At 36.1% G+C, this 16,900-nt stretch overlaps 1 protein-coding gene across 4 annotated transcripts in view; it reads right to left on the reverse strand.

The window, feature by feature from the left end:
• The window catches only part of Ten-a (Teneurin-a transmembrane protein), an 884,426-nt gene that overhangs the window by 834,314 nt on the left and 33,212 nt on the right, over nt 1–16,900 (reverse strand). For 2 of the 4 annotated variants that reach the window (XM_083119052.1, XM_083119051.1), the window contains exon 3: nt 11,561–11,587. The exons of the other annotated variants lie outside the window; for them this stretch is intronic. In XM_083119052.1, the coding sequence (XP_082975178.1) occupies nt 11,561–11,587 (27 nt within the window). The remainder of the gene's footprint in view (nt 1–11,560; nt 11,588–16,900) is intronic. 4 annotated transcript variants of the gene reach the window in all.

A 16,900-nucleotide genomic window follows, 5' to 3' on the forward strand; every position in this document is an offset into this window, starting at 1 on the left:
GGAGGTCGGCGGAATGTCCTTCATGCATGCGGTGCGAATGTGACAACAGCTTGGCCCTTCACATAATGTGCATCAGAGCAGACTATGAATTGGTTCCAATTATACCATAGTATACTGAAGAAGGGCAAGGAAAAAAGATACATCTGAAACTTAAATGTGAGTCATCGACGAATGAGTGTTGCATTCCACAACTCTTGAGAAATGACTAGCAGCATTACAAAATTCTTAGGAATACACAGGATTCTTGTATTAAAATTAATGCCGTTTCGAAACAAGTTATTTTGACATTTTTAGGAAGCTTCCACACTATGTGACTGGTCACCCCAAAAAGTGCAACCTTTTACAAAGTAGTGATGTGCGATATGGCAGTTTTTACGGAGTCTGATTGAACACCGTGTCAAAATTCACACAAACTTCACTGTAGGACTTTTGAAAGAGCAGTTATAATCAGTTGAACGCACTAACTATACGTTTGTTGCAAACCATTTCTCTATTGAAGACCAACTGTGCGGTAATGATATGAAACTGAAGCAACCTACTATTAGGAAAGAGAAATACCTTAGAAAGGACTGATACGAATAAAAGAAAAAGTGATCAGAAATAAGACACACGACAAACCGTCTATCGAAACAGTCATAACAAGAGACACGAGAAATCTGTATTGAAATCGTGCAATAATATTTTCATCGTTGTGCATAAAATTCGCTCATATTAGCAAGTGGACTTTGTACCTTCATAGAGGCCATGTTCACCATTTTTGGCACGTTTGCCTGCACTTCCTCAAGTTTTCATCACACCATGTGGTTTCCCCAAAGAACTGGGCATAGGTTAAAACATAGTAAAATGTAGAATGTCCGAAGTTAACAATCAAAGTAACAGTTGCCCTGTCATAATGTGTATCCTTCCATGTCTAGCTGATACAAAGCCATATCTTTCCAATCTCTTGAAGAAGTCACATGTTTGAAGTGATGGTCAGCGTTCGTCTTAAAATCGCTCCAGAAAGAAGAGTCTAAGGTATTTCTCACACGTCTTCAACAATTGAAACTGAGGTTGTTCATCCCATGCTTGATTCCATATTGTGTACATAGATAACATTGAAGTAGATGTAGATTATCGTTACTTACGTGAAGACGCACGTCACTTGTGAGTATAACCAAACGTGGTAGGTGAATTAAGAATGTCTGAAGAATAAAAAACATTCGAATCTGAAACACCAGTCGTTGCATAGATGTCATAAGCAATAAAATAATTAACAAACAATTAATTTATATGTAGCTCAGCACTAGAGATTAGTGCCTTCGTAGCAGCATGACATGAGTTGGGGCGACTAGCGTATTGGATTGTGACAACCTCTTCCAGTCATGTTCGTAATGAAGAACAGCAACCTGCTTTTTTAAGGCTTCCAATTCTGTTATCTATTATAGTCACTAACCGAAAGAGCAACAAGACTGAAACAATAACTTTCTATTAGTAAGCACCGTTAAATTCGATAGTAATGCGTAGATGGGCCTGGGGTTATTGAACCAAGAGAGCAGAGCAAGGAACTGATTCGAAAGGTAAACAAGCGGCCGCCAATTACTCGCTGACAAAAATGGAAGAGCGTATGAACAATGAATGCCTGAAGAGACAATTAACTAAATTAACTGGCAACATACAATAAACATGGAACCGAGTTAAACCATTAAATTATCTCTCAATTTCAAAACGTCCACTGATAAAAACTTGCAATAAATTTGAAGAGGGAGCTTACGGTTTCAAAACACACAACCCCCATTATGATTAGCGTTTTTCATACGGAAAGTGAATGGTAGAAACTATGGAATGTATTTATGTGTGTATATATATATTTGTGTGTGTGTATGTTTGTATTGGTATTTTCTTATTTAGCGTGGTTGACGACTCTCTTTATACAAGGTGTATCAGAAGTGATAGCTCAAACTGAACTGTAAAAAGTACACGATAGTAGAGGCGAAAGGTCTCAGTAAATATGGGATCGCAAAGAACAGTTTGCGAGATAATTGTGACTGACTTCATTGTTTGTACACATCATTTGGGACATAATTACGAATGTATGGTTACGATCCGCCACTGACTTGATTGATTGTGCACATCCTACGCTTGCTACTTTACAAGTGACGTGCTTGTTATGCCTTCAGTCTTGTACAGGACGTATTGTTTGTTTGTTTTCTTCACTTTATGTACAGAATAAATTCACTTCCGAATATTACATTGTTATTGTAACGTTATAAACCCATGTAAATTTAAACTTTCTGTTCGGAGTTAATCGTAAAATCTTCAGCGTAGTATTCAAGGTTAGACGTTAAATACCATTTTGTGGGGTTCATATTGGTAATGATATAGTACATTTTGCTACATTTCTCTTGTAGTGTGCTTTAGTAAAAAAATGTTGAGTTCCAGCACAAAAATAATGTGTCTGATCTATTCTAGTAAGATGAACTCTCGAAACGAACTGAAGAGGAATGAGTTCAATTCATTTGGAGATTTGTCAATACTGTGCCCTGAATCTACTAAATTGTAGCACAATGCCAGTTCACTTCCAATATTTAACATATTATTATCTTTTCAATAACAGGAGTTAAGAAGTGTCGTGTTGAACAGAAGTGTGTAGTACGTACGTACTGCATTATTCTCTACAAAACACTTCTTCAGTTAAGTACTTCATAGTAATAGAATCTCGAATCCTGTAACCTTTACCCCAAATCTTGAGTTGTGGATTCGAAACCTCTTGTATCAATTCCGGTATTTATTAGCTGTGCTGTCTAGACTTGGATTAATTATGCTTATTTTGCTTCCCCTGAATACCAATATATATTTCTGGATTCGTTTTTCTCATATTGGATCCATTTATCCAAATCTCAAATCCTGGATTTCTTTTTCGAAAATTAGAACTCCAAGCTCGTTACTTCGGCACTTAATCGTGGATTCAGTTCCACATTTTATAACACTCAACACGTTCTTAGTAATATCTAATACTGCATTAGGAAATCGTAACACGAATCTTGAAATCTGTGAATTTGTTCACATGCAGGGTGATTCAGAATTCCTATTATACACTTCTAGAGATTGTAGAGGGGACTTAATAAATCAAGTTTTGATAAGGAACCCATGTCCGAAAACGTACCGTTTTGGTACTACACACAGATGACAAGATCACATAATTTCACATCTCCCGCTTTACCTGCGTCACTACAAGAGTTGCTCGATGTGGCGACCCTGAAGTTCGTTGCAAACACTGTACCTCCGAAGGATGTTTACATACACACGCTCAAAAATACATGGTGTGTCCTGAATCGTATCTGCTGCAACCAGAACCCGTTCAACCAGGTCTTCCTCCGACACTACAGGAGTCTCATAAACAAGACACTGCGTGTGGTCCCATACGAAAAAGTAAAGAGGAGTTAGATCCGGCGATCATGGTGGCGAAGGAGTTGGTGTACCGCGACATATTCAACTGTCCCCGTAAGTTTGATTGAGATGTTGTCGGACGTCATGGTAAAAGTGTGCTGGTGCGCCATCATGTTGGAACCACATGTGCTGGTGAATGTGCAGCGCACATCGTCCAAGAACTGCGCCAATACTTCTTACAGGAAGGTCAAGCACGTCGGACCCGTTAGGCGGCCCGAAGGAAGGTACTGCCCAATCAGACGACCATCGATGATACCAGCCCTTACATTGATGCGAATCCGTTGCTGAAATCCATGAGAATGTATGGCACGAGGATTTTCGCCATCCCAAACGTGGCTGTTCCTACTGTTGAAAACACCTTCCCTGCTGAAGTGCGTTTCATCTGTAAAAAGAACAAGCCTAGGAAACTCGGGAACTTCCACACAACGGTGTAGAAACCATGCACAGTAATTGACACGTGGTACAAAATCTACCGGACTGACTGTGCCCTCTGGTGGTGGTACGGGTGAAGCTGCTTGTCATGAAGAATACGCCAGACGCTGCTCTGAGACACATTCATGTGACGTGCAATGGTGCGAGTACTCGTCAGTTCGATGAAAGACCTCCCCTTCAACGTCGAGAGTGAGGCATCTCCGTGGAGCACCACAGTGTGCCCTGTTAACTTGAAGTGACCTGTTTCTCGCAGCCGTTACTCTAATCGGGCAAAAATAGTATGTGATGGAGTGATACGATGTGGGAGACGCTCTGCATACAGACGTTGCGCAGCTCTACCATTACGTCCAGCTTCGCCGTAAATTAACAACATGTCGGTGTTCTCGGCAAACGTGTATGCAACCATACTGTACTGTCTTCCGCAACAACTGAATAGCAACTGACGTGAAGGTCGAAGCACGCCGGATTGTAAACAGTGAACTGTCTGCAGCCACGACTGAATAGCAACTGACGTGAAGGTCGAAGCACATCTGATTGTAAACAGAGGACGTTGGAAGCAGCACACATGACATCAGGTGACTGAAGACATCACCCTCCGTCAAGGTGGGTTGCCTACCGTGAAGCGGGAGATGTGAAGTTATGTGATCTTGTCATCTGTGTAGTACCAAGACGGTACGTTTCCGGACATGGGTTCCTTATCAAAACTTGATCTACTAAGTCCCCTCTACAACACCTAGAAGTGTGTAATAGGAATTCTGAATCACCCTGTATATCGTAACCTAATTTAGTAACCGATTCTCGTACCTTGAATTCGTAACACCATACTCGAAAACTGATTTCGTAACATGTCTCAAAAGTTGAATTCATAACAAGAAGTTTGAAACCTTCGTTCGCACGCCAATTCGCTTACCCTGAATTCGTAACATGAATCTTGAAACTTGAATTCAAAGCACGAAATTCGTAATTTGAATTCATAACACGAATTTGGAAACCTGACTTTGAAACAAGAAGCTTCAAATCTGAATTCTTGACTAAAAAATCGCGATACGTAAAGTAGTATACGGATCTGGAAACCTCAATTCGTAAAACGAATATCGAACCGTAAAGTAGTAAGACGAATATCTAAAACTCAATTCGTAACACGAACTTCAAAATCTGGATAAGTACAAAATTCTTGAAATCTAGAAAATGGTAACAAGCTATTTCGTAATGCTGAATTCGTAAAACGAATCTCCAACCTCTGAATTCGTAACAAAATCTCGTAACCTGAATTCGTCACATGTACTCCAACCTGAACTCGTAACGTGGAGATAGAAGTACAAACTTCAAAAAGTTTATAAAATTTAAAGCAATAGCTCATAAATTCGAACCCTACACTTTTTGATTACAAGGTTGCCGAGTTGACTACCATGCAAATGGCGAGTCCTGTCCCTTCGAGCAAATATATATATATATATATATATTTTTAACCAACAAATATTTCATTTCACATACATAACAACAATACGTATAAGTAACATTTCTTATTCATATTTCCTACTACATTATCTACTAGAAAAAGGTCCTTTGATCAAATTCAGGCCTGGTTGTATAATTTACGTGTGCATCGCGATTGCTTAATAAGATAAACTTTTGTAAAAAGCCTACTCCGACAGCTGTTCAAGTTTCCAGGAAACTACCCTTTCATCTGTTCTTTCTAAATAGCATTTTGAGCAGTTTACTCTTCAATTTTTAATGTGCGGTGTGGGCTCATGACAGACAATGTTTCATTAACTCAAACTCATCTCTCATTAGGTTTCCGAATGATAAAGAATTAGTTTGGAACGATAGCAGTTGGAGTTATTTAGCGTTGGATCTATCATTGAAGGTAGTTAGAAGCAACGAGAAATTGATAATTAACCTCATTTTCGTGATGAATTATAAATAGATCATAATTCTTCTAACAGATCATAAAATAATTACGTAAATTAGGTCAAGATCAGTAGAAACTTTTCCTAAGCCAGGTTTCCACTAATACTTTTCTAAAGTAATGTATTAATATTTCTTGTTTGATTTATGATCTGAAACAGACAGATATATACCTAGGTACATATATATATATTCGTCCCAAAACACCTTATCGCCAAACATAGAAAGAAAATTATGAAATTGCTCTGTAATTTAATACAATTAACAATTTAAAATTTCTAACTCTTTTAGTTATTTGTTCGGTTATAACCTAAGTTAGGAAGCTACGAAGACCACTGATTGTATTCTCCAATCTGGAACATAAAAAATATTTGATTGTACATCATTATATAAAACCCTTACTGAAACATTATCTTAGCCAAATAACCAAATTCAAGAAACACTTTTAAGAGGACATTTTGAATAACTGAGATGGTTTTGGATAAATATTCATTGCAACTGTGCCTTGTTGATATGAGTTGAAGAAACAACAGTAGAAATTTAACCCTCTGCACTGTGAAATCCAGCCAGTCAAGTGTAGAACGAGCAACTTACATATAATTCATCTGTATACTAAGTAAGAATTCTGAGAAAAACATTTGACACACAGTATAGAGTTGAGGATGTAATACTTTTAGGAAGGTTGCTGATTAGGAAGAATTGGAATCAAAATTGTATATGACTCGTTCTGGAATGGTATTGTGTAAATATGTATCTCGAGAATTAAAAGTTTATTAAAATTGTACTTATGAAAGACAATCTGACTTCTAGAATTGGTTCTCCGAAATCTTGAGAGGTGTGGACTGATGAAGTATTGAAGATTAGGGACACACAGGAGATGTACTACGTAGAAATTGTCAGCGCGGTAGCACTGGCAGAGACGATTCCACGCGGGTAAAACAGCAATAGCCGAAAATCAGGCGAGGCCAGGCCGGCTCGGTAGCTCAGTGGTTAGAGCAATGGGACGGTATGCCAGAGACCCGGGTTCGAGTCCTGAAAATTTCTTGATGAAGTATTGTTGAATGTTTCAACTTAAAGAGAAAAGAGTTTACCCAATCTTCTAGCACAACGAGTAACAAGTAATGCGAATATAAAGTCTAAAAAGAAATACTCTTTGATATTCAAATGTACCTTCGCATGACGGATGAAGCCAAACGTTTTAGCATGTTAACAAAATTTGTGACCTTTCTAAGAAAGAGAAACAGGAAAGCACAAGGATACAAAGGAGAAATATAAGATATGGAAAGATGAAGATAGATACTTGAAGTTGTTGAATATTACATAAAGTATATATATATATACATGTAGAAAATATGGTCGTAAAGTCCATTGCGATCTAATACATCTTACCAGTTAATGTTAATTGGACATTATATAGTACTCTTTTCCCTATACCTATTCTAAAAATTGGTGTAGCAAAATGTAGTACAGAATTAAAACAACGTTAAAAAGGCAAAAACCTAAAACATAGGAGTACAATGAAAGGTTCCAAGGGATTTGATTGTTCCTTAGAAAGGCCACGAACATTGAGCACAAAAAATTGAAGAATGTGGTCAAACAAGTGATAGTGAAGTTTACAAGCAGACAATATCATATGCAAAGGGAAATAAAGTCAGGAAAGAACAGATAAGAAGAGAAACAAGACCCACTTTAAGAAATGTAGTCCATTTGATGATGACAAAATACAAAAGCCTAGAGAGATAGACGTAGAGAGAGAATTATAGATAACGAAAGGAAAAGTGTAAATGGTAAACAGAAAACTGATTTTTCATAATATATATTTTCTAATAATAGTATCGTAGGCAGAGGTGTGAATCGTAGGCAGAAAATATCACATCTCTGGAGTGGAATAAGGGGGAGGGTTTATAACATTCTCTTTTAAAGCAACTTTCCTTTTTTTAAAAAATGAACGTTGGATGCATAAAACAGATGGAAGAATATAGCAGTTGGGTTACTATTGTATAAAGTATGCCACAATTTCTTTTACAATTATATCAGTAGATAAGAGCACGGGACTGATTGGATTTACGGTAAGTACATTTTTTTCAGGATGAAGATTACGGTATAGTTACTTAACGAACAAATATTCCACAAAATATAATAAAAATGATGAACCTATGTTTAACATAATGTAACATAACATAGATTTGAACCCTTAAACATCAGTGACAAGATAGATAATCTATTTGCCAAGAAATTACTTGTTATGTTGAAATTATAAATAACAAAGTTATTGTCTTGTTATTGAACAAATAGACGAATAGAGTGTACATAAATTGTATATTTATTGGCATTTTTTTCATTTTTGATACATTGGTTGATGGAAATGCGTGAAATAAGAAGAATATTCAAAATGAAATGATTCCAGTGACTTATCCACACACCCTCAACACCATCTTACACCCACAAAATGTTCGCAAAAATCAAATTTATGGTCATCATGGCACTTAATTTATATAACTTGCAAAAGGGGCCTTATGTCCCCTCTCCCACCACACAAAATTCTGAAAGAAAAAAAGAAAAGAAAACACTGGCTCCAAGAGCACGTTTATTGAAAACAATCACTACATTTTGGTGCCACTTACAATTACCAACAGATAGTAAGTTTTACAAAAAGAACACACAAATGAAGAGTTTTTGAAAATCAGATTTTTAGAAAAATAGTTAGGCACATAGGGGATGAAGAACCTGTTGAGTGAAGAAGGTTACATAAAACTAAACTGCTTAATACACATCAATGCCCCAATATTATTAGAATAATTAAATCAGTCTAAGTTGGGAAGGCAATATAGTACACATGAGAGATACACGAATTTGACAAAATAAAATTTTCCCAGAGGAGTCACAAATAAGGTTATATGTTAAATATATTGACGTCATGTTTAGGTATCATCAAACAATAGGAACTGCTTGATTTCTCGGTTACAGTACGTAGAATATCAAAAGCACTAGTGCATAATCAAACAGATCTGACTGAAGATATGGCAGAAAAAGATCCAACACAACACGAATACTACAACCCACCTCACGGAAGGTGAAGATGTGTTTCCAAGGAAACCCCATATTTGCAGTGTTATTCGAAGCAACGTTCTGGATTGCATGTGACTTTAAAGGAGGGAAAAAAAACAACAACAAATGGAGACGGTGCAGATTGCTTGATCGGTTAAACAAGGAATTTAAGTGCAAACTGATCCAGACGAAGGCAATGCAATATACCAAGAGTACTTGCAGGTCCCGGAGGGTCTGCATAAATGTGGTGCTATTTACAGAATGGACGAACAACTCAGAAAAATTGGAAGCTGCGTCAGGGAAGTGGTCAGTCCGCCTCCACCAATATCTAGTATTGGACGAAGAGCCGTAAAAGTTCTTCCTGGTATTCTCCGGGGCCAAACATGTAAGTATCTTGGGCTTGGCTAAAGTTCGCACAGAAAAAATAATTTAATACCTGTTTCATTGGTAGCCGGGATCAATGAAAGATGTAACAACAACCTGGTGTTTAATCTACATTCAGTTCCTAATATTATTATAATTTTAAATCAACAAGAATTTGGTAAAAAGGTTTAGCGTGTATGGGATATAAGTGAAGCGGCTTCCTTGAGACAAGGTTGTCAAACGCTGCTTGATGCCGTGCTTGCGCTGTAAAAGAAAGTCCAATGAGTCAAGGATCTTCGACTGCTATTTTCCCTAGTGATTACAAAGATCCACTCGTAACAAGTTTCTTCATCAACCCAAGCGTTGACAACTGCACTTGCATTAAGTTTGGCAACATGCCAAATCTAGTTTAGTTTGATATTCGGCACATTGGGACACGAAAGTGAACAATGAGAGTCGAATACAATTGAACAGATCGCTGATTCGTTGATTTCCACCCGCAAGTTCCGAATGCGCCTAGTACAGAACTACGTATTTTCATCAGCACTAGTCAACAATTGTTTGTGGATTGAATATATCTCAATTGTTTATTTCCCTTTAATTGTCCCTAGATATGATTGTGTAACCTAGCATTCTCCTGTGTGGCCATCCTTGACGAATCCCTGAAGAAACTGTGTGTACTTCCATTGTTAATACTAGCAACTGTAGTAACTGTCATACGTAAATCAATAGCATAAATAGAAAATTAACTAAGTTTGGGGAAAATATGCATAATGACATTAAATATATTAAAAACAAAGTAAATATCAAAACATCCACATTGAGTGGTACATGTGTTCTATATTTTAAGTAAAGTAAGTTGTAGAAATAAGAGAACTGGAGTAATGAGACAATGTAGAACTTAAGTCATTAAATGCTGGATTTAAAAAAATAAATCATGAAAAGAAGTCTCACAATTACATTTTAAGAGTGTACAATAACATCCCTTACTTCATAGCTTAATATAGCCTTTTCAGGAAAGCTATACCAATATTATTCGACCAATTATTTATTTATTTATTTGTCTCTTACTTATTTGTGGCGGATATTAAGGCTCATGCCTTTTCTTACACTCTATATTCTGATGTAAAGGAAAATATAAGAGATTCTTGTAATGAAAAATTGTATCATTTTAATGGGAAATATGTTGTTTTATAACACAAGTCATGCAAAACAGGACATGAATCTCAAGTATAACAAAAATATTCAATTCTATTTCTGTATCAGCTTAATCTTTGGATGATTTTCTTAGAACAAAATTTACAAATATGTACATGTTTAATTTCCAGTGACTGAAACTTGAAAAGGAAATTTACATAATCACTTGAACCTCATAAGTGTTTTTCATCCTATAAATGAATTAATTACTCAAAAGGGTACCTTAAATTAACCATATATATAATTGTTAACATTAAATAAACAATGACATGAAGCAATTTTTCAAAACGTCTAAATTAATTAAACACTCTGGATTTGCATTATGTATTAATATGCAATAATCTATTTATGAAAAAATAATATTTGTTTCCACGATAAAACGTTTAGATAAAATTTCTCAAGGAAAATAAAAATTAAATTTTCCTTCTTTATTATATGCTATTTTTAAAACATGATCTGATAGAATTTCACAATGAAATCAATTTTACCTGACAGAATGTCACAATGAACGTGTACAAGAATGTAATATTTATTGAGATGTGTTTAGCATATTAGGACATAGCAACAAAATAATAATGGAAGATACATAGCCGAGGGTTTAAAAAATTAAGCTTGCAAGGCCATGCAATTAACTTTTAAACCTAATTTCCTTCTAAGGATAGTTTAATTAATTAAACTTCTCAACACCATTGCAGATTAAAAATTTCTTAGAAAATGTCTAATTCATTGTTGTCACGCTAACAAAGCAAGGAAATTGTGAATTTTATCAGAGCAAAAAATAATAATATTTTAATATAAGTGCTAAATGAATTCGCTGTATTTTCAGCTGCAAGTGTACTGAATGTCGTACATAAACCATATTTATTAAACCTCCTTACCATACAGAAATGAAAATCTAACCTTTCCATTCCTTTTTCTATTGATTAAATTCTAATGCCTGATCTAATGAAAATTTACTAACTTCAAACTACCTAACTTTAAACTAGTGGGAAGAAAAGAAAACTAACAGAAGCTAAAATTAAATACCTCTAAGCCATGCATACAAATGCTCTCGAACGGCTACTCATAGACCTTCCCCAAGATAAACAAACTACTTCAGAGAATATGAAGCAACGTCACAAGGATTTCTGGGGTCCACAGTAGGTAGTTAGGGCCAAAGCTCGATTACGGGGACTGCCTTACTTACCAACCCAAAAACTGGGCCACGTGAGACCTGTTGGTGCAGGGAATCGTAATGAATACATGTGCAATTATATGGACAAAAGTATTGACACTGTGCTTTCTGATATACATATCGTAGTTATACCTATCCAAGAGTGCGCTAGGTAAGAGAAACCAACAATGTTAGGTACGGTAAATACAGAAATTAATAGATAAGAGTGTACAATACTGCAAAGAAGAAGGAAGTTTGTTCTACTACTACAACGTAATAGTATGTACCTGTACTTCAACATGAAATTGCTAGTATACTTGCAGGTATACTTACCTGTGGTGCAGTAGAGTTACCGTCTGACAGAGGATGCTTCTGAAAAATACACTGTTCCGATTGAATGAAATGTCAAAACAATACCATTATTTATAAAATCGAATTGTTTGGCGAGCAGTATAAGTTGTGCACAGGGTACGTGTGGATTCCTCTTGTATACCACTAGGGTGTGTAGAGAAAACTTAGAAGAGAGTAGCGTCTAAACTCATATAGTTCTGTACAAAGAAAACAGTTCACAAATGTGATCCGGTATAGGGGACAGTACAAGATGGCATGGAACGAAGTCAGTTCCTGATACTGAAACTGATATACTCTGTGCCCGCTACAACCCTACGACTATGAATTAAGAATTCCCAAATATTTAAGATTCCATGTATTTCTGAAGTCTTTGGTATAAAAATTCGAACTGCAATATACACGAGGACACCGGGCGAAATCTCAATGTGCTATCTGGTACTGGCGCCCTATCTCGAAGCTCCTAAAATATACAAACAGTTTTAAGAGAATTCAAGAGAATAGCTTAGTTCAACCGTCACTCCCTATTTACACATTACCCTACATTGTAGAGCACTATACTATAACAAACGAAGATTAGTTTTTAGTTTCAGTCGCCCATTTCCATAAATAATCATTATTATAATCTGCTATTTCTTGACAATGAATTGACGTTCTACGTTGGCAGCACAGTGTTATTTACTATTTCTGGTCATAAAAATTGCAAGAATTAGAAAGTAAGCAATACCTGAGCATATATTTTGATGCAGTGAAGTTTATTTCGTAAATATGAAGAAAAGAATTAGCTTCTAAATATTTTGCTAACAATAATTCACTATTATACTCTTACTTTTCTACGTTAATATTAATAGTGTTCTCATAAATGCATAAGAGCAGTCTTTAGGAAAATTAAATCATAATGTCCTACTCAGAAAATTTAGGTTTACTTGCATATACGATGTTTTTAAGATTCGGTTAAATTTCTTAACTTTCTATTTTATTCCAGGTAAATATTTACAGCTCCCAAAACCGGTTCTGACAAAATTAAAATTTATGGAACTGCGAAGTTAGGGATGCATTCGAAATATTTGTTTTGCATCGCAGGACGTTACATTTCGACTTTTGCCTAAAGAGCACCATAAAGCATAGATCAAATTAATATAACAATTTTTATTTAGAGTCTCAATGAACCAAACATACCAACTAATGCATGAAAGTAACAATTAGAAACCTGAAAAATTCGTGTGCGAATTGCGAGTGAAGATAGAATTATAAGACAGGGTGAAACTTTTGTTGGCAAAACACGAATTTTGCCACAAATCGCAATTTTTTCACAAATTATTATACAATATTTCCCTTTAAATAATTTCTTGACATTTCATTTGAAGATTTTTATATCTCTCTTTCTTTCGAAGCTCTTTTATAAAATGTTATTCTTTATAAGGATGAAGGATGAAAATAATTTTATAACGTCATGTGATATTGGATCCACTCAGAACACAACACAAAAATTCTTCCTCAAAACTGGAGTAGGTTGTGCAGTGTTTACAAACAGCAAAGGAAAGAAAAATCCATTCTTATGCTTTGTAATGAACAGGATAACAGCATTCCTGAATGCTAATCTCGTATACTTCTAGCGTGAAGACAAATGTGAGAAGTGAAAACGAACATTTTCTTCACATTTTATGTTCTAAATTGATTTTTTCTGCGCAGAAAACGTACTAATAAGATAAATGCAGCCTAAAACTTGAATTAATTAACTTGCAAGATTCTGATATTTTAGATGTTAATGTTTCAGAAAATGGAATACAATACAACTATATTAAATATTACTGTAGTTTGCTACCAATCCTTGTACCCTTGTTCGCTTTTAAATCACCAAGAAACGCATGGTTATTGTTCGTTTTTCCTTTAAGTCTACTTTATACTCAAGCAAATTGCATAGGTTTTTGTCCTCCATTTTTACTCACGATCTTTCTGACTGTATGCGCGATTTTTCCTTCTTTCATACCTTGATAATAAGTATATCTGACGAGGTACCTTCGTCATTCAAAGAAAAAATATCAACACCGCTTTGTTAAGTAAGAGATGAGGATTAAAAATTGAACTGACTCACCACATAGCCATTAGATAGCGATTTCGAAGCCCGGGGCAAAATTTGGCGCACCATTCAACGCTTTCAGTACCTTTCCACCTCCACCTACTTGTAGTCACCCTCCATTTTTAACGTTCGAGTTCAAACAGCGAAGGAAGAAGTTCCTAAGGAATTCATAGCAAAAATAACATCAATTTGTCTTATGAGCACGCGCATTCCTTCACAAGAATAATCTCTAGCAGATTCACTTAGAAAGAAAAACAATTGTCCTGCGATAAAATATTCAAAAGGAGGAAATTACATTATTTTCAATGCCGCGGCAAATACGAATGTTGTGATGAATTTGAACCAAACTTAAGCAAGCTGTAACTAATGAATAAATTGCTTTGAGAGGCTCGCATTTCTCCAGTTCATGGGACAAAGGCATGTCGTAAAGCTGCTTTAATGGTGTCCATATTGAGTTCCTTCACCCTCCCCCCAAATTTAGTTGATATTTTCAGAAGCCTGTATCTCAAAACTGACACTTATAATTTGATAATTGTTAGAATCACTGGAGAGAACGCATCCAAGTTGTCTAGAAACCTTGTGTTTTATTTTGGCATCTAGCCGCCATATTGGATTCAAAATGGTGGATTTCATATTTTTATATAGCTTATTTCTCGACTATCTATCAACTAATTTAAATTTTCTTTGCTTAATTCGAATACTCTAAATAAGATCTTCAATTATTGTTCTTATCATTTTCTCGCTGAAATCAACAATACTGCTAAAATAAAAATTATTACCTATACAATTTATAGTAATGTGACCAATTTATGCTTTATGGGAGAAATTCATCTGTAATGCAGAGTTATCTGGTTTCTCAGGTCAATCATATTTGTCTGACTTTACGCCGGAGAGGCCATATATGGTGCAGAGTATCCAGTAAGTAGCGGGTCCTGATTCTGGATCTCGGCCGTTTCTGTGCTAACGATGACGAAATTGGCTGTTTCCAGTTTGTACATAACCGATATGTCGGCACAAATGAAAATGTGAGATTATGACACACACAATTTACAGTTTTCCAGGTCCACCCCCCACTACGGCCCGAAGTTTCGTATCGGACCCACCGTTCCTTTTTATGGTATGGGCCTTTGATATGTCAAAATAATTTATGTCGCGTTAAACTAGAATTTACTATGTCGTAGTTTGTAGATAAGTTTACACCTTTATATTTGTTAGTTTTCGAGATATCGACAGACACTTTTGATCGATTGCCGCCTCTCACGGGCAGGTCGATCGACTGATCGAATTGTTTTTCTTTGCGTTGAGCTATTATTTAGTCGGCAGACAGGCAGACAGACGGACACGACCACCGCATAAAAACACATTTCACAGGTTTCTTTGATTAGTATCCGAACACGTAGTATATAACTTCATCAAAATGTCAAACTTCCTAATTTCAACTGTGTCAGATTTTCAAAACATCGCTGCATATAGTTTACTTGGTACCATTTATATCAAGAGTCACACATTCGTGCACGATTCCCGTGGGAAGTATTTTCAGATGGCGATTTTTCCAGCAATGCCTTTGCATGGAATGACTCTGGTGTTTAGCCAGTGTCTAATAATTGAGTACCTGGGATGAGGTACAGCGTGGAGATGTTCACATCAGATGACCTCCATTAGGTCTGCTGGGTCGAGGCTCAATTCACTTCACGCGGTAAACTTCTCTTGCCACTATAGTAGCATCTATACTCTTTGTTCTTATATCTTCCTTGCCATTCCTCATAGAAAACGGACTATTCTATATCTTGCAGTACAATAAGCAGCAGTTTAATAATAATAATAATTTTTGTTCATTTGCATTCTGTTATATTCTAAACGCTTTGAATTATATATCAGAGTGTGTATTCAATTTTTTTTCCACATTCGAGTGACTATGTTTTCATTTTTCAAATACTAGCTAATCATCGTTCGAATCGTCCACCTTTCCCTTCCCTCTAAAATCAGGTAAAAGCAGGTTCAGCAGACTCTGGACGGACTCGGACTCACCATGGTTGCGACTTATATTATCACTTTCCGACATACAATATGACATTTTAGCATCTTTAATTTGTCAAAGTATGCTCTGTTGCATGTCATCAACAGTACGTTGACTTACTATTTAATTCAATACCCACTGTTTGATATATCACTCCCGCTTGGTTGTGAAACTCGTTGGAAATGATACTTCCTTCCTAATAGTACCCGCCCCACTTATATTTATTCTTAGTCATATGGCTTGCCTAATAGTCGCAATTACAAGCAAAATGAAGCGGTGAGTTTTGATTCGCTGCAGAAGACAATAAAGCTAATCAAACCAATTGACATTTCGCACATATGACTATTTCAAAGGTATTCACCTTGTTGACTGTCCTTCAGTCTATTTTTTCTGCTCCAAACAGTTATGTACTGAGGTGGCAACACTATGTCGTTGCTTCAAATCCATTGGCACGCTAAGACACGCCTTTAGTAACAAGGAAAGGCAGTATTTTACTACTTTGCTATTTACTTAACCCACCATATCAAATTGTCACTTAATAACAGAGAATTCTTTACAGAACAAAACATAAATTACATTAGAATTATAATCACATACGTATGTAGTTGACTGGGTTCCAATTTCCTATGTTTCGATACATCTTCATGGCTCGTCTTACAATTATCACGCAACGATCGCCGTGTATACTCGAGCACCAACAACAACCGAGTTTTGAGGCGAATGTATGGACAGGTATTATCTGCAATCACGTTCTCAGCCCTTACCTCCTGTCATCATGTGGTTCCTGACATTCACAAGCCTGTACTGATTCTGAATCACTGCTTAGTCCACGGACTTCTATTGCAAAAGTGTAATTTTAGACGTGTCTCTATTATCGCAAGTAAATCAACAGTCGGTCAAGCGCCGTATTTCGTTAATACGTCAAGTT

This window comes from Lepisma saccharinum, chromosome 3 (assembly GCF_977018435.1).
Source record: "Lepisma saccharinum chromosome 3, izLepSacc3.1, whole genome shotgun sequence".
Lineage (NCBI taxonomy): Eukaryota > Metazoa > Arthropoda > Insecta > Zygentoma > Lepismatidae > Lepisma > Lepisma saccharinum.